Consider the following 20,070-nt stretch of genomic DNA (forward strand, 5'->3'; position numbering starts at 1 on the left):
GGGGTGGGGTTGGTAGTGATAGTGATAGAGAGAAAGAGAGTGGACTGTAAGGAGGCGCTTGCAGCTTGTTTTCTAACGTCTCCCAGAAGAGAATTATATATATATATATATATATATATATATATATATATATATATATATATATATATATATACATAATAAAATATAAAACCCCCATGAGACGATCCTGGCTACGCCACTGGAGGTTTATATACATAGCTTCTACACATATATTTGCCTAAACATTGATATAACAAACAATTATGTTTCCCATCAGATTTATTTTTCGACAGTTGCAACTAAGTTTAATATTGATCGATTAAAAGTATAATTTCTTTAAGAAGCCCAAAGGTGTTTGAACTGTCTTTTTATTTGCTAAGTCAAGAGCTTTAAAAAGAATATTTCAATGATCATACAACATTTGGAAAGACTTGAGCCGTTATGTATAGGGCATTGCAATAATTTAATTACAGGAGTGACTTTAAAAAATTAAAATGTTTACAACACTGCACCATTGACAACCAAAACATGTCTCTACCAAACATATTGATCCAGTATTGGACTGTTAGCTATATTGATATGTTCGTAGGTCATCAGTGACGTTATTTATAGCCACGTTGATCACTGGTTAATACATGTTAAACTCACGACATGACAAAATACATGTTGAATTCTGTGTTATAGTTGGGTTAAATGTCTTTGTTGATGAAATTTGTTATACATTTTAGAGTAATAATAACGTAACGCCACATTGTTTTTATTATTTAGTACACAGATAAATTAGATAAAAAATAGACAGAAGAATGATAGAAAAGTTAGTTGTTACAATTATCGTCACATTATTGAGGAGGTTTTGTTATCGACAGTCCACGTCTAGGAAGTCGTCGTCTGCTATTATCCTGATCGTTAATCCAAGAGCAATAACAAAAAGTAACCTGCAAACGGAGGTTTTTGTTTCTCCAATTAATACGTTAAAATCCATTGTCGTACTTGTCAAGGAGTTGATGCTAATGAAAAAATAAAATTATGATTAAATCCGTGACGTTATCTTAACGTGTGAAATGTGTAGAGGATAATAGTATTGCTGTATGAATTAGGGAGATGACATAATATGGTGTTTCATGTTCAACTGTTATACCTTTTTAATGAATTAAATAAAGCGTACTTCAAATTAACAAAATGTAACTTGTCTAGTTTTGCTCAAATCAACTTTTCAAACTCATTTTTGCACGCTTAATTAGTATTATGAACTATTATGAACTAGAAAACTTTATATTTAATACAAATTTTTGTCAAAGGAATACATGTCATATTTTCCCAGCATTTAGTCATTCTATTGTGGACACTATCTGAATTGACTGAAAGAGGCTCGCAATCCAGAAATAAAGTAGGAAACATTTAAACAAAACGTGTATGATACAATTTTTTTTCTTTTATGGAGCTAAAGTTCAAATTCGTTAGTCATAGATTGTATTTACTCAGCTAATTCCAACTAGCTGAAGCCAGTGATAAACTGTGCTGTACTGCTTAAGTATGAATATTATGGTGCGTGAAGAAACTATCTTTAGAAATATTTGATGGTGCAAACAGGTCAATTTGAATTTTCTGGAACAAATCCAAACATGTGCAAACTTTTAATAGTCACCTCAGCAAATATTTTATATTTAATTGATCATTTAGCATTTCAAATGGCGTCGATAGAGATATAGTGTTTTAGCTATATTACAATGCGACCTCGTGAACTGGGCTATTGCCAACTTTATAATTGTGATTGGGTGATTTAATATGAATGAATTGCTTTGGTCATACATAATTTGTTATGTGTAAATCGATTTCAAAAGTCAAAATACCAAAAGCCTCAAAACCAATTGAATCTTAAGAATCTAAAAATCCAAAAGACTTCGTGTAAGTTTATGTAGAAAAACAAAACGTAAATAAATTTATTAGAGGTTAAAACAGTTTAATTTAGTGAATGTTATGAATGTTTAAAGTTGAATACTACAATAGGACAACACAAGCGACCGACACTCTGTTAATACTTTTGTAAGTTATACATTTCTTTTCTGACAAGTGGACACTTTCATTTCAAAATTATGTACTAACAATCTCAACTTTAGTTTAGTACTAAGTAGCTAGATTTTAGATATAACACATCATTACAAATTATATAATATTTTAAGCTATAATGCTTAAACTAAAACATTACTCATTGACAATTTGTGTACAAATAGAGACAAAATATTATAAATGTGGTAGGGCCTATGTGTTTTGGTTATGTAAAGTGTTGCAAGCCGACTGATAAATATCACAAACCAGAACAACACACTTTTGTCCCTACTACTGAAGTCTATAGACTTTGTAGACTGTAACATTGTACAGTGTATAGGTTTGGGTATCCTATATGGTTGATGCAGCTTATAGAAGTTGGTGTTAGAGATGTGTGTGGCTTTCGTAGAAAATATTTAAAAGATGTTTAGATTTGGTGCAACAAGTTTTTATATGTTGCTTCTAGTGTTTATAGCGATTTTAAAATATAAACCTGAGAGAAACTGATTTAACTCAGTCCCTATACACCCCACAATATTATATCCCAGTTTGTAGACCAGAGCCCCACTGATACCTGGACAGGTACTTGTTGTGTACCTGTACCGGATCTGTATATACTCCACTACCTGCCTGTGTACCCATATACATATATTAGACAGATATTTATATAATCATGTTATGACGTTATGAATTCTTGACCTAACGTTTTGAAATGTCCGGATAAACGTCATTGGCACCTCATGTACAAAGAGAGAATGGCAGAAACACCTGAATGGTCTGATAAATTTTCTTTACTGGCACCCAGCGGGAATACAATGACATTTACAATTAAATCAATGTCAATCATAACTACAATATCCACAATGCCTGGTCCACTAAAACTACATTTTCCACTATAAATACAATGTCCAATGGGTTTGAAATGCTTAGACATAGTATTTGAGTACTATAATTTAACTGTCCATATACACAAAGCATATTTGTTAATCAAGTACATACAAAGACGTATATCTTTACTTATTTCAACATTTGTAAGACATGCTTCAACGCGATATTGTACAAGTCCTCATATAGATCAACTATATACTACTAAAAAACAAGTTCTACTCTATCTGGAGAGCTGTAAAATAGTATGTAGGTAGAAAATAATTTTTTAATGCAGACAGACTGTTAATCACAAATTTATTTAAAGACGTTAATTAATTTATTGATGGGGGTGGGGGGAGGTGGAGGGGGGGGACATATGTTGGGGCGCCAAAATGGTTTGGAAAAATAAATTGAAAGGTTGAGGGGGGTTCAAATCGAAAGTTTGAGTGGGGGGGGGGGGTGCACATCAAAAGTTTGAGGGGGGGGGGGGTTGAAAATCGAAATCTTGGTGGGGGGGGGTGTTAAAATCGAAACGTTTGTCCCCGGGCGCCGGGAAGGGTCGCTATGCCTCTGAGTGACAGACGTGATGTTTTTTGATTGATGACCCCCGAAACCCACAGTTATCCAACGGATGACGGGTATTCTAGTTTATGTTATAAGTTTCAACACAAGAATCAAGACGTGTTAAGTGTATGACAACACGATGTTGTACTAGGGCCCGTAATAAACTTGTATGTATCAGTTTCAGTACAAGAATACGGCAAAATAACTTTTTCAATCATTAAATGAAGACCTTAGTGCTAAAAGTACTTAAGTCACAAAAACAACATTTTGAGAAAAATGAGTTCAAAGATTAAAATTTACTATGAAACATTACGTTTTTATATTATTTGTTTGTTTGGAAGAGCAAATTAAATAAATTCTTCAGTATCACTATTTGTTTATAAGATAAAGTTAAACTAGAGGAATAACGATCAATGCTTGGTTTGATTTTCACAAAAATGTGACTTAAGTACTTTTAGCACTGGGCTCTTCAAATTGTGAATTATAAATCGTTAGTTCGTGTTATAAAATGTACAAACACGTTTTATCTTGTTTGTTAGCTCCAACATGTTAGGTAGGTCAAAGTCTGCTGACATTGTACACGGTCGTTGCTTCATTAACACACAGACAGAAACAGGAAGGTACGCTTGATTGGTTTTATAGAGGGTGTTTTTGGTAAAGAATAAAGGAGTTAGGTGCGGTTTTGTGACGTCAAGAAAATAACTGTGTGATTTGTGTTGTATAAAGGTAAGTTTGTTGGGACGCGTACCGATTTTTTTAAAGCATAAAAAATGTTTTCATCAGTGGCGTCGCTAGGTCAGGTGTAACACGGTGCAGCACCATCCCCCCCCCCCTAAAACAAAAATGTTATCATATATATATATATATATATATATATATATATATATATATATATATATATATATATATATATATATATATATATATCATATATATATATATATATATATATATATATATATATATATATATATATATATATATATGTATATATATATATATATATATATATATATATATATATATATATGTATGTATTTATATATATACTAGCGTACCCGTCCCCGCGCGTTGCCGCGGGAATAGTAGAAAGTTAGAAAGTCCGACGAAATATATAAGAAGGGTTTCATCCATGCGTTACCAATCCTATATTCTTAGACTCGTTACCTTGTTTTCTAAAAGTGAGTTCTTTAAATGTAAACAATGCTTGCACTTGGATCATAAATATCGGGACACGGGTTTCCTACATTACCGCATGAAAACCTTGAGTACTACACGAATATGGCACTAACTCAAAGATTAAAAATAAATGGTTTAGCCTGTTATCTTCGTACCTGTACAATCGTCAATTAAAACAAACTAAACAATCTGTTAAGTAAAACACAGCGCAAAGTAAATTGGTTTGTGTAAATTCAGATTTTATTTTATCTATTGAAAGCAGGTATGACGGTTGAATGACAGCGTGTTGACATGCTAATGGACTGCTTGAGGGTATGTTGATGTATCAGTAAATAGCTAGACAAGTCTAATCGAGTTACGGCACGTTACGTCTAACTGTGTCCAACATAACGTCAAAGTTAGCAAGATGGGCAAACCGATGGGAAATATGTTTTTTTAGATATAAAAGATGTTTGTCGCTATAGGGCTTGTAAGTAGGTCACCAACTTCTTATCGTATTAGCTAGCTAGAATTTTTAAACCAATTGTGAATTTGTTTATTAAATCGTTAAAAAAAAGAAATACAAGTTACTTGCGCTATTGTTAAGTTTTTTAAAAAACGTAAAAACTGATAATGATAGTTTGAGAATTTACCTGACCCTGGCTAACGAGATTTCAAATTTTAAGTAAGAGAAGCAAAGAGTTTTTAAATCGGCGCTATTAAAAATGTTTACATTTGTGTTTTCCATAAAAAAAGTTTAAATTATTTAAAATATAAGTCAGTTATATATATATATATATATATATATATATATATATATATATATATATATATATATATATACATATACATACATATATATATATATATATATATATATATATATATATATATATATATATATATATATATATATATATATATATATATATATGTTTAAATATAGGTAGATTCGAACTTAATTTATTGAAGAAATCGTTCTTAAATATTCCTTTAACGAATGAAATCGGCAAGACTAAAGAATATTTGAATGTTTTGTGTTTATGTTTCGACGTTTGAAAATATTTGAATCGTCTCTATCGTAGCTATGAATAGAACGCTGAAATAATTTCAAAACAGGAGTGGCTTTACAAACTTAAATGTTTACACCCCTGCACTAGAGGCACCCAAAGCACGTTTCTAAATGAAAAGTTCGATTCAGGATTGGACTTTACAAGTCGTCTTGATATTTTCGTAGCTAGCAATTAATATCATGTACGGTCACGTTGATCATTGGTTCATACACGTTAAACTCCTGACTCGTGGAAATCAATCTTAAATTTAAATTACATTGTTACTAGTGTTACAATCGTAGAGCCGGGTTTAGTGACGGCTATTATGGGCAGATAATTTAGTTCGAAACGATTTTAAACTTAGGGGAGGTAACTAAGACGAGGCCGCTTTCACGGGGGGGGGGGTGTAGGGGTTGGGCAAAAGGAGGATGGGGGTAGTATCGTCCTAAACTACCTACTGATAGTGTTTTAAAGCAAATATTTTCAGTGGCAGCATTGGTACTGTCGAATTCACAAATTATGAAATACTGAAAAGTAGAAAATAAAACAACTAAATAGCGGCGTATGATATAGAATTTTAGCAGTTCTTCTAATTTGAGTATACAATAAATTTTACTAGATACACAGATCAGATGTCGTTGGAGGGATCGGCGTGGTCGAGTCGGTTCTTGGTTGGACAAAGGCTATGGAAGCAAATCCAAAAAGAAAAGCATGCTGAAATCGGAGTCAATGTGTTGGATGCGTGGTCGAGTCGGCAAAAAGCTCATGGTTGATAAATTCGAACAGTCTCGAGTTCAAACCCACTGGTAGATAAATCTCGATCCCCTTCAATACTAATAATTAAGAACGAAGAAGAAGAAGAAGCTGTCGTTGGAAGGGAATGTCAAAGTAAAGTAGAACCTAGATGTAGATCTAGATTTCTATATCTAAAATTTAGGTCAAACCAGAGTTGATTAGTTAAACAAAAACAATTATAACAACACATTAAATTGTTGAGGTTATTTATTAACTATTTTAGTCCTTAATTATTTTTATATAAATCTTTACTTTTTAGCTTCAAGGATATTCTAATTTGAGAATACAAGGGAATTATCTAATTAGATTCTAGATCTAGAGCTACAGAAAAAAACTAGACTTTTAGCCAGCATTAGATTCCAGATCTAGACCTAGCTTCTCTCGATCTAGAATCTATACCAATTATAAGTTTCTATACTAAACTAATTCAGGTCTTAATTATTTTATAGAAATCTTTGTTTGTTTAGCTATGGACTTAGCTAATTAGGGATATAATTTAATTTGAAATAATGTGCCCATTCGCGTAATTCAAATTTCTTTCGCGTACTTTCTAAGTAAGCTATCAGACTAATTTTGCACCTAATCGGAATTACGCTAATAGTTGATAGTGGTAAGGGTTTGAGTCACATCATGTGAATGATACATTTATTTTTTTTCCTTTTTATTTTCTCGTATATACGAAGTATAGAGAAAGTATTGTAATAGTGCAGAAAAATAACATGAAATTTTGACGGTTTTCACCATTTTACTCCTCAGTCCTTCATCACATCCGGAGTATATAGGACTTATTTTAATCAGGCAAAAATTATAAATACAAATATATTTTATATTTTGGCGTTTTATGCGTTATCGAGTCGTAAAAACTGGACTCGGGGGCTCACGAGTGCGCTATTCTACGACCTTGACACCTGGGCGATCACCAAAGTGTGTTCTATCTCACTTACGGTTAGTGATAAACTTACACTCAAGATTTTCATTCAGTAGTGTAAGTAAACCAGTGCCCCGATAAATCTGATCCAAGTGCAGGCGTTGTTTACATTTAAATAACCCAGTTTTAGAAAACAAGGTCACGCGTCTAAAAATATTGGATTTATAAAGCAGTGATGAAACACTCTTAAATTATTTCTTCATATTTTTTAATATCCCCGCGGCAACGCTCGGGGACGGGCACGCTAGTAAATTATATATATTATAAAGATCGATGTTTGTGGCTTAATCTTCCCTGCTAGCTACGGTTAACAAAAAAATTAATTGTTTTTCTTTTATTTTTAAAATCAGTTTAATTTCTTTAGAGATTATTTACTTATTCCTAAGATTAAGTAAGGGATGGTTGAAGTGAGCCGTACAGGTTAGGGGGGGGGGTGCAGTCTTATTTTTAACACGTTTTTCTTAACTCAGCTTCGCGTTTGTGGATTTGTTTGTTTGTTGTTAAAATTGACATCGAAAATTAGCCCACTTCTGATTGCTCTACAGTTCTGAAATTTGGCATGCAGGCTACTTTCGCCTAACAATTTCAGATGCAATCATAAAAACTAGCAATTATAGACCGTAATTAGCTTAATTTAATTACGCCCTAAGGACCATAAAATTGAGGACATGATTTCTAAAGATACCGACAAGACTGAAGGCCTATTGACACAGTTACTTCGGCCCCAATCGATGTGAGCGCGCTGGCCGTGATCGTATAGTTGTTAGTACTTCGCGTTGTGGCCGCGACAACCCAGGTTCGAATCCTGGTCGCTCAAGATTTTTAGTCCGTGTATTTATAAACACTTAGTGAAGTCATACTTAATCAAGTCATTGGATAAAGTAGAAAATAAACTATATAAAAAACTTTTTTTAAAAACCACGTTTTTCATGTGTAGCAACGGACTAAAAAGGAGAAAATAAAATACTTAAAAAAAACTTTTTAAAAAACCACGTTTTTCTTGTGGACTAAAAAGTAGAAAATAACTATTTACATACATTTGATGACAAAAAACGTGGGTCGGGCAGATGGGTCGGGAAATTTGATGGTGAACGTACCCACGTTTTTTGTCATCAAATGTATGTAAATAGTTATTTTCTACTTTTTAGTCCACAAGAAAAACGTGGTTTTTTAAAAAGTTTTTTTTAAGTATTTTTTATATAATATGTAATTGTGAAAGAAGGGTGAGGGAAATCGACAAAATACAAATAACGTATTTTACTATTAACGATCCCGTCCAAACGTGTCAAGTTTTTTTATTCAATTAACACACACGCAGAACTTTCCTGTCAAACACACCAGTGGAAGTATTGATTACACAAGCACAAATAGAAAGTAGAAAACTTAAATACGGTTTTTGAATCGTCTGTGACAGGCTTATGCAAGTACTGCACTAATCGTCACACCTCAGTGGATTTGGACTATTGACGACCTCTGCTTACGCTAGCTCGACATACACAGCTATATCAAGGTTGTAGTTTCTAAAGAAGATTTTCTTGAAAATTAAATCAAATAAGGTTAAAACAAATAGCAAGCTTAAACAGGATTTCTCTTCTCAAGAAACTCTGACATTGAATTCTTTAATGTATACACCAAATCACCACTGTAGGTCATGGTATATTTTTAAGGGTAATGTAAGTTAAGTTAACTGACAGCTTACTATAGGATTTACGTATGAATATATTTACAGTCGCACAGTCATTCAGTCATTTAATCATTCAGACATTCGATCATACGATCATTCGGTCATTCGGTCATTCGGTCATTCGGTCATTCATTAATTCATTAATTCATTCATTCGTTCATTCGTTCATTCGTTTATTCGTTAATTTGTTAATTCGTTAATTCGTTAATTCGTTAATTCGTTAATTCGTTAATTCGTTAATTCGTTCAATCGTTTATTCGTTCATTCTTTTATTCGTTCGTTCGTTCGTTCGTTCGTTCGTTCGTTCGTTCGTTCGTTCGTTCGTTCGTTCGTTCGTTCGTTCGTTCGTTCGTTCGTTCGTTCGTTCGTTCATTCGTGCGTTCGTCCGTGCGTCTGTTCGTTCGTCCGTCCTTTCGTTCGTTCGTCCGTTCATTCGTTCATTCGTTCATTCGTTCGTTCCTTCATTCGTTCGTTCGTTCGTTCGTTCGTTCGTTCATTCGTTCGTTCGTTCGTTCGTTCGTTTGTTCGTTTGTTCGTTCGTTCGTTCGTTCGTTCGTGCGTTCGATTGTTCGTTCGTTCGTTCATTCGTTCATTCGTTCATTCGTTCATTCGTTCATTCGTTCATTCGTTCATTCGTTCATTTGTTCATTCGTTCATTCGTTCATTCGTTCATTCGTTCATTCGTTCATTCGTTCATTCGTTCATTCGTTCATTCGTTCATTCGTTCATTCGTTCATTCGTTCATTCGTTCATTCGTTCATTCGTTCATTCGTTCATTCGTTCATTCGTTCATTCGTTCATTCGTTCATTCGTTCATTCGTTCATTCGTTCATTCGTTCATTCGTTCATTCGTTCATTCGTTCATTCGTTCATTCGTTCATTCGTTCATTCGTTCATTCGTTCATTCGTTCATTCGTTCATTCGTTCATTCGTTCATTCGTTCATTCGTTCATTCGTTCATTCGTTCATTCGTTCATTCGTTCATTCGTTCATTCGTTCATTCGTTCATTCGTTCATTCGTTCATTCGTTCATTCGTTCATTCGTTCATTCGTTCATTTGTTCATTCGTTCATTCGTTCATTCGTTCATTCGTTCATTCGTTCATTCGTTCATTCGTTCATTCGTTCATTCGTTCATTCGTTCATTCGTTCATTCGTTCATTCGTTCATTCGTTCATTCGTTCATTCGTTCACTCGTTCATTCGTTCATTCGTTCATTCGTTCATTCGTTCATTCGTTCATTCGTTCATTCGTTCATTCGTTCATTCGTTCATTCGTTCATTCGTTCATTCGTTCATTCGTTCATTCGTTCATTCGTTCATTCGTTCATTCGTTCATTCGTTCATTCGTTCATTCGTTCATTCGTTCATTCAGTCAGTCAGTCATCCGGTCATCCGGTCATTCGGTCATTCGGTCATTTGTCATTCGGTCATTCGGACATTAGTTCATTCGGTCATTCGGTCATTCGATCATTCGGTTATTCGGTCATACGGTCATTCTGTCATTCCGTCATTCGGACATTCGGTCATTCAGTCAATCAGTCATGCAGTCATTCAGTCATGCAGTCGTTGAGTCATTCAGTCATTCAGTCATAGCGTACATCATGTGAAGTCATAAAAGTGGACTTGATGTGTTACACAGGCAAAGTACTTGTCTTATACTGCCAAGCTATGTTATACATTGACCATAAACCGTTTATCATAAAGTCAATGAAACATCTGGTACGACTAGCGATTGGTTGTCACACCTGGATTGACAGTTATTGATTGTTTACCTGGTGTAGGTGGAAAAGCTATGGAATAAAATTCAGAATTTAAAGCAGACAGATGTCAACGGGCACATAACATATTGACACGTAATACTGCACTGTGTCCAAAATTATAATTAAGAACAAAGAAGAAGAAAATGTTGTTCTAATGTCATGTGTTATGGCAACAAGTATAATTGTACTGGCTTTTGATATCTTTAAATAAACAAGAATATGTGACCAGGTTTTATAAGCCTTGTTGTGGGGACGGTCTAAACAGGATCAAAAGATCGTAACAATTTAAGACAAGAAGAAATAAATCACTATTTTTATTAAATATTTCTTGATAAAACAACACTCCAGAATTACAAAAAAGGGCTATAAAACTGGTTACTGGCTTGTCTAGTAGTCTGGTTTCTTTTATTACAACTAAAATACTTCCATTAAATAATAAAAAATAATGTATACTAAATCAATGTTTTTATATAAAATATTCCACGAAAAAGCCCCCTCTTACTTATTAGACCTATTTTCTTTTAACATAAAAGTAAATCGTCGTCTTAATTTACCGATCCCATATACAACTTTCTTCCAAAAAATAGCTTCGCCTACTCTGGTTCTAATTTGTGGAAAAATCTTCCTAATAAAATAAAGCTATCTACATCTGAACATATATTCAAAACAAAACGGATTTTTATTTTCTCGTATATACGAAGTATAGAGAAAGTCTTGTAATCGTGCAGAAAAAACATCGAGATCGGAAGTGGTACTTTTTCTACTTTGAATTTTTCAAAAGCCTATAACTTGAGTACTGTTTCAAATAGATAAATGAAATTTCACATGTAAGTAAAAGATCTAATTCTCTACCTTCTGTCGAATTTTGAGTAATTTCCGTTGAACGGAAGTAATAATTTACGCTATTTCCGATTTCGCAAAAAACACATGTAAATTTATAAAGTACTAATAATATTGCACACTATTATGCACATCTTTATTTGGCGTTCACTTGGTGCGCAATTCTTTTTTCTACGAGATTCTATTCTATGTTCAAAAGTTTAAGTAATTAAAAATCATGTCTATATTCCGATTTATATAAGAATATTCGAGAAAGTTTAGGGGAGATTACTCCCGGTTTATTTAATGCTGTTATTGAATTGTTGTTTTATTTGTTTATTTTAAAACGGCCAATTTGAAAAAGGCCTTCGTGCCTGCTATTGTTATCGTAATTGAATAAATGAATAAATAAAAAATGACGCCATAATACCCTATATTCCTATTTCTGTGGGAATCAATCGTTAACGTATAAAGCCACAGGGGCCACAGTCTTTCTATAGCCGCGGTGTTTTATTTCAATAGGCTGGTTCACACAATGGCACACGGTCCTGTTTTGTTCCTTACGGTAACGTCAACAGCGAAGCTAAATGTATTCAAGCGTTGATTGAAAGACTTAAGATCACGTGACGTGACAATGACGTATTAGATAAAGCAATGCCAGCCCACATTCAACAGGTTCTTACGTTATATTAAACAGTTTGTTGTGCATGATTAACTTTAAATCAAACATGTACTGAACATGTTTCAACGAGTTTTGGTAAAGGTGACTTTAATTAGCCAGTACAATGTTCTAATACTTTTTTTTTAATGACACCCAACATCAAAGCCGCTACTCTCATATTTAACATCCCAACTTGTTGAATACTGACGATTGTAAAATCGTATGAGAACTAAAAAAACTGGAACTTTTATCTAAGCGATGGTGTCATTTTATTTCTCGATGTCTATCTAGTGGCTCTATGAAGTTTATAAATGGTTTAAGGTGTTTGACGGAATGTTTACAGAGAATCTTTGGCGGAATGGTAGTGTTGGGTGAATTACTTGAATCATGAATTACACAAGGTGCAACTGAGGCTGGTGTTTGGGGGACTAAAATCTGAGAGAGTAATGGCCCATATTAGAGACAGAATATTATTTAAAGTAAAAGAGAGCTGAAATAACTAGAACTATAATGTCCAATATAACTACAATGTCCACTAAAACTACAATGTCCACTATTGTTACAATGTCAACTGAGTTTAACTGGCCTTAGACATCAAATTTGAGTACTATAATAATTTAACTATCCACTAACTCAACCCATATTTGTTGATCAAGTAACTACATACAATGACGTATTTCTTTAGTTATTTCAACATCTGTGAGACATGCTTTAACGCGATATTGTACAGGTCATTATCTAGAGCATTTATGTTATAAGCTTCAACACAAGATACACGAGGTATAAAGTCAATAACAGCACAATGTTGTACTAGTGCCTGTATTAAACATTTATTTTATTAGTTTTAGTAAAAAACAAAATAAAGCAATATACATTGTTTTTTAAATCATTATATTGTGAAGTACAAATTTAAATTTCGTGTTGTAAAATGTACAAACACGTTTTATCTTGTTTGTTAGCTCCAACATGTTATGTAGGTCAAAGTGTGTTGTCATGATACACGGTCGTTGCTTCATTAACACACGGACAGAAACAGGAAGTTACGGCTGATTGGTTTTATATAGAGGTTTTTTTTTTTGTTAAGAATAAAGACGTTAGGTCGTGTTTTGTGACGTCAAGAAAATCTGTACTTGTATCTGTCCCATAATATGTGTGATTTGTGATAGGGAATTGTATCTGTCCCATAACCTGTGTGATTTGTGATAGGGAATTGTATCTGTCCCATAACCTGTGTGATTTGTGATAAGGAATTGTATCTGTCCCATAACCTGTGTGATTTGTGATAGGGAATTGTATCTGTCCCATAACCTGTGTGATTTGTGATAGGGAATTGTATCTGTCCCATAACCTGTGTGATTTGTGATAAGGAATTGTATCTGTCCCATAACCTGTGTGATTTGTGATAGGGAATTGTATCTGTCCCATAACCTGTGTGATTTGTGATAGGGAATTGTATCTGTCCCATAACCTGTGTGATTTGTGATAAGGAATTGTATCTGTCCCATAACCTGTGTGATTTGTGATAGGGAATTGTATCTGTCCCATAACCTATGTGATTTGTGATAACTTATTGTATCTGTCCCATAACCTGTGTGATTTGTGATAAGGAATTGTATCTGTCCCATAACCTGTGTGATTTGTGATAATTTATTGTATCTGTCCCATAAAATGTCTGATTTGTGATAAGGAATTGTATCTGTCCCATAATCTGTGTGATTTGTGATAAGGAATTGTATCTGTCCCATAACCTGTGTGATTTGTGATAAGGAATTGTATCTGTCCCATAATATGTGTGATTTGTAATAAGGAATTGTATATGTCCTATAACCTGTGTGATTTGTGATAAGGAATTGTATCTGTCCCATAACCTGTGTGATTTGTGATAAAGTATTGTATCTGTCCCATAATCTGTGTGATTTGTGATATGGATCTGTATCTGTCCCATAACCTGTGTGATTTGTGATAAAGTATTGTATCTGTCCCATAATCTGTGTGATTTGTCTTGAACAAAGATACGTCTGTTGGTGTCACGTGACTATAAAAACTCTATACGCCAATTAGAAATACAAAAATCAATAATCTAATGACTGTCTTAAATATAGCTCCAGTTATTTACTTTATTGTTGTAATGTCCTTAGAAGACTTACCATACACCAGCACCAAGTAGGCACCATTTCTCCCGTCTGCTGTAAGTTGTCGGCCAATCAAATGCAGGCACGGATAAAGGAAGTGACGTGTCAGTCCTACAACTTTTAGTTTGTGTAATTGAATTTTGTTGTGTTGATAATTTTGATCATTTTTAAAACCCGTATTTTTAAATTTACTGTAACGATAAACTTTCATGATGGAGTAGAATTAGAGACGTTTTAAGGATCGCTGAAGCAAAACTAAAGACCACTATACACTAACCAGACGTGGAGAGATTCTGGCTTTTAATGTCGTCCTGATACGTGTGAACGTATTTAGTCGCACACTTCGTCAATTGTTGATAGTTTTAGAGCACCATAGTTAAAGTATTGTCTGTAATTACCATTAATCACAAATAAGCAGATCAATGACTAAAAGAGAAACGTCAATAGATGCTCGTGCATGTTACTCACTCTATAACTGAGTTATTAAAATCTTTCCCAACAAATATGAGAAATGATGTCATACAATTAGTAAAGTCTTTCTTAAAAATTTGACAAATGATGTCATACAGTCAGTAAAGTCTCCCCCCCCCCCCCCCCAAATAAACATATCTGACAGAAAAACATTGAAATTAAACTTTGGTTCCTTAAAGCCTGACAAAAACAATAAACATTTCTTTTCATAAAAAACGTTTTAATAACAAGTTTTTATGTACTAATGCACTAAAAAGTAGAAAATAAATTATAGACTACTATTTAAATAACTATAAAGAAAAGCGTGGGTCAATTTAGTATCTATTGGATACCTTTACTAATGTTCAGGAAGACACCCACGCTTTTCTTTGTATGCCTTTATCACTTTACTAGACTTGTTGATTGTTCAAGGTTATGCTTTATTTATTACATCTTTCTATTCTCACAGTTTATTTTACTTAATCTTGTGGGCGCTGCGTTTGTAGAATGATAATAGTAATAATATAAACCTTACTGTCAGATATATTATGAATGAAAAATAACACATTTACTACATTAATAATGACTTAAGGTTTACACATTTTACAAAACGCAATAAAAAATTTTATTTTTTATCTTTAAATAAAAGTCACACGAAGAAACATAAAAATGGCAACATATTTTTTTAATCAGGCAAATCATCATCAAAATGTGTATTTATGACTTGCTTTTTAATGTTCATATATAACAGCTTTTATCATTATTCTGCTCTTGTACAACGGGTCAAGGGCTACAGATGAGATCATAATGCTGCGACCCTAGTTTAGCAATTTCCAGCTACCTGCTAATTCACTTTGAAGTAGATAGTGGCATCAGGGTTGTACTGTTGTGTACGAATATCTGTCGTATTGAATGCTTGATAGGTCTGACTGGTCTGTTGAAAAGGGGTTGTGTCTTGTATAGTGAAAAAGGTGTGTTGAGAGAGGTTGGTCTATTGTGTGTTAAGACTGGTCAGTTGAGAGTTTGATCTTTTGAATGTTACGACATGTCTGATGAGAGTTTGATCTTTTGAATGTTACGACTGGTCAGTTGAGAGTTTGATCTTTTGAATGTTACGACTGGTCAGTTGAGAGTTTGATGTTTTGAATGTTACGACAGGTCTGATGAGAGTTTGATCTTTTGAATGTTACGACTGGTCAGTTGAGAGTTTGATCTTTTGAATGTTACGACTGGTCTGTTGAGAGTTTGATCTTTTGAATGTTACGACTGGTCTGTTGAGAGTTTGATGTTTTGAATGTTACGACTGATCAGTTGAGAGTTTGATCTTTTGAATGTTACGACTGGTCAGTTGAGAGATGCTCAGCCCGACTAACTTCCCCTCCCCTTCAAGTCGCTGATTAGTTTTCATCTAGAACTCCTGGTAGTGGTCGCCATGTAAGGGCCCCCAATGTTGGGTTCTTCTGTCTAAGTCTGGGGGTATATAGCAACTGACAACATACACAACAGTAGATATCACTAGATAACAATGCTAAGCAATAATAAGAACTGTAATATACATACGAATACACAATATGAAAATAATAGAAGATACTATATCCTTTAACATATATGAGGATACTTAACACGCCCACAGCCACATCACGTCTCCAGCCATATTTCAGTAAATGTATTTTGAAAATAAAGTGTCAGTGATCTCCCCTAAACTTTATCTTAAAACACATTAACCAATAGATTATCATTATGTTAAAAATGATTTACAAAGAACACAAAAAACAATAGCTAATAAAAAATAAACCGGGAGTGATCTCCCCTAAACTTTCTAGAATATTCTTATATTTTAAAAAAACAGGGATATCGGGTTATCGGGTTATAGACATTATGGCGTCCCATGGGAAACTGCTGAGACCTTGGGTGTAATATAGCCTGCACTGTTTCTACGAAATAAAAGAAAAGCATAGTGTGTGTGTATGACCATATTTTTTTAAAGTATGTTATTTTAATATATGTTAATAGCATAAAACCAGAAAGAAAAACAAAAAAAAAAATAAAGTGTTTTAAATCCCAAGGAATGAACAACTCAGATATATTAATGGGTGGAACTTCGGTGCGGGAAGACAGTTGGGGGATGTCGTGCCCACGTATTTCACCAAAGGCGCCCCAAAAAGTAGTATTAATAACGATAATATGGGATTAATTACCATTTTGATGCAGTTAAAAGTTAAAATATTGTTACGATCCCATGGGATCTTACATTGTTTCAACGTGGGACGACCAGGGCGTCATTTAGTGATTTATTGAGGAGGGGGGGGGGGGACTCTAGCCGGTCACACACTCTTTTCGCGGCCAGGCCGTAATGTGATAGGACTGGGACTGGCGCAGGTGGTCAGAGAGTGGCCATTGCGATCAGCCAGGACGGTGATTTATGGCTGGGGAATCTCTGGCCAGAGATGACCGTGAGGTAGATCTCGCACCTACCTGGGCGGAAATATCCCACGCTGAAGCTCGAGGACCTGGGTATTTTAGGAGGTGAGGAGACTGGGGACAGACACACACACGGATGGCTAGGGTTAGGAGACTGGGGACAGACACACACACGGATGGTTAGGGTTAGGAGACTGGGGACAGACACACGGATGGTTAGGGTTAGGAGACTGGGGACAGACACACGGATGGTTAGGGTTAGGAGACTGGGGGCAGACACACAGACGGATGGTTAGGGTTAGGAGACTGGTGACAGACACACATACGGATGGTTAGGGTTAGGAGACTGGGGACAGACACACGGATGGTTAGGGTTAGGAGACTGGGGGCAGACACACACACGGATGGTTAGGGTTAGGAGACTGGGGACAGCCACACACACGGATGGTTAGGGTTAGGAGACTGGAGACAGACACACGGATGGTTAGGGTTAGGAGACTGGGGACAGACACACACACGGTTGGTTAGGGTTAGGAGACTGGGGACAGACACACACACGGATGGTTAGGGTTAGGAGACTGGGGACAGACACACACACGGTTGGTTAGGGTTAGGAGACTGGGGACAGACACACACACGGATGGTTAGGGTTAGGAGACTGGGGACACACACACACACGGATGGTTAGGGTTAGGAGACTGGGGACAGCCACACCACACGGATGGTTAGGGTTAGGAGACTGGGGACAGACACACAGACGGATGGTTAGGGTTAGGAGACTGGGGACAGACACACACACGGATGGTTAGGGTTAGGAGACTGGGGACAGACATACACGGATGGTTAGGGTTAGGAGACTGGGGACAGACACACAGACGGATGGTTAAGGTTAGGAGACTGGGGACAGACACACAGACGGATGGTTAGGGTTAGGAGACTGGGGACAGACACACGGATGGTTTGGGTTAGGAGAATGGGGACAGACACACGGATGGTTAGGGTTAGGAGACTGGGGACAGACACACACACACGGATGGTTAGGGTTAGGAGACTGGGGACTGACACACACACGGATGGTTAGGGTTAGGAGACTGGGGACAGACACACGGATGGTTTGGGTTAGGAGAATGGGGACAGACACACGGATGGTTAGGGTTAGGAGACTGGGGACAGACACACACACACGGATGGTTAGGGTTAGGAGACTGGGGACTGACACACACACGGATGGTTAGGGTTAGGAGACTGGGGACAGACACACGGATGGTTTGGGTTAGGAGAATGGGGACAGACACACGGATGGTTAGGGTTAGGAGACTGGGGACAGACACACACACACGGATGGTTAGGGTTAGGAGACTGGGGACAGACACACACACGGATGGCTAGGGTTAGGAGACTGGGGACAGACACACAGACGGATGGTTAGGGTTAGGAGACTGGGGACAGACACACAGACGGATGGTTAGGGTTAGGAGACTGGGGACAGACACACAGACGGATGGTTAGGGTTAGGAGACTGGGGACAGACACACAGACGGATGGTTAGGGTTAGGAGACTGGGGACAGACACACGGATGGTTAGGGTTAGGAGACTGGGGACAGCCACACACACGGATGGTTAGGGTTAGGAGACTGGGGACAGACACACACACGGATGGTTAGGGTTAGGAGACTGGGGACAGACACACACACGGATGGCTAGGGTTAGGAGACTGGGGACAGACACACACACACGGATGGTTAGGGTTAGGAGACTGGGGACAGACACACACACGGATGGTTAGGGTTAGGAGACTGGGGACAGACACACACACGGATGGTTTGGGTTAGGAGACTGGGGACAGACACACAAACGGATGGTTAGGGTTAGGAGACTGGGGACAGACACACACACGGATGGTTTGGGTTAGGAGACTGGGGACAGACACACACACGGATGGTTAGGGTTAGGAGACTGGGGACAGACACACACACGGATGGTTAGGGTTAGGAGACTGGGGACAGACACACGGATGGTTAGGGTTAGGAGACTGGGGGCAGACACACACACGGATGGTTAGGGTTAGGAGACTGGGGACAGACACACGGATGGTTAGGGTTAGGAGACTGGGGACAGACACACGGATGGTTAGGGTTAGGAGACTGGGGACAGACACACACACACGGATGGTTAGGGTTAGGAGACTGGGGACAGACACACACACGGATGGTTAGGGTTAGGAGACTGGGGACAGACACACACACGGATGGTTAGGGTTAGGAGACTGGGGACAGACACACACACACGGATGGTTAGGGTTAGGAGACTGGGGACAGACACACACACGGATGGTTAGGGTTAGGAGACTTGGGACAGACACACGGATGGTTAGGGTTAGGAGACTGGGGGCAGACACACACACGGATGGTTAGGGTTAGGAGACTGGGGACAGACACACGGATGGTTAGGGTTAGGAGACTGGGGACAGACACACGGATGGTTAGGGTTAGGAGACTGGGGACAGACACACACACACGGATGGTTAGGGTTAGGAGACTGGGGACAGACACACACACGGATGGTTAGGGTTAGGAGACTGGGGACAGACACACACACGGATGGTTAGGGTTATGAGACTGGGGACAGACACACACACACGGATGGTTAGGGTTAGGAGACTGGGGACAGACACACACACGGATGGTTAGGGTTAGGAGACTTGGTACAGACACACACACACGGATGGTTA

General features: G+C 36.8%; 1 protein-coding gene across 1 annotated transcript in view; it reads left to right on the forward strand.

Moving 5' to 3' along the window:
• LOC131936734 (uncharacterized) overlaps window positions 1-14,537 on the forward strand; it is a 28,954-nt gene extending 14,417 nt beyond the window's left edge. Inside the window, exon 7 of the mRNA XM_059293794.1 lies at window positions 14,474-14,537. Coding sequence (XP_059149777.1) covers window positions 14,474-14,527 — 54 coding nt within the window. The 3' untranslated portion in view covers window positions 14,528-14,537. The remainder of the gene's footprint in view (window positions 1-14,473) is intronic.
• The last annotated feature ends 5,533 nt before the right edge of the window (window positions 14,538-20,070 follow it).

The sequence above is a fragment of the Physella acuta genome, unplaced genomic scaffold (assembly GCF_028476545.2).
Source record: "Physella acuta isolate Inbredline_101_S28 unplaced genomic scaffold, ASM2847654v3 ptg000186l, whole genome shotgun sequence".
NCBI classification, from domain to species: domain Eukaryota; kingdom Metazoa; phylum Mollusca; class Gastropoda; family Physidae; genus Physella; species Physella acuta.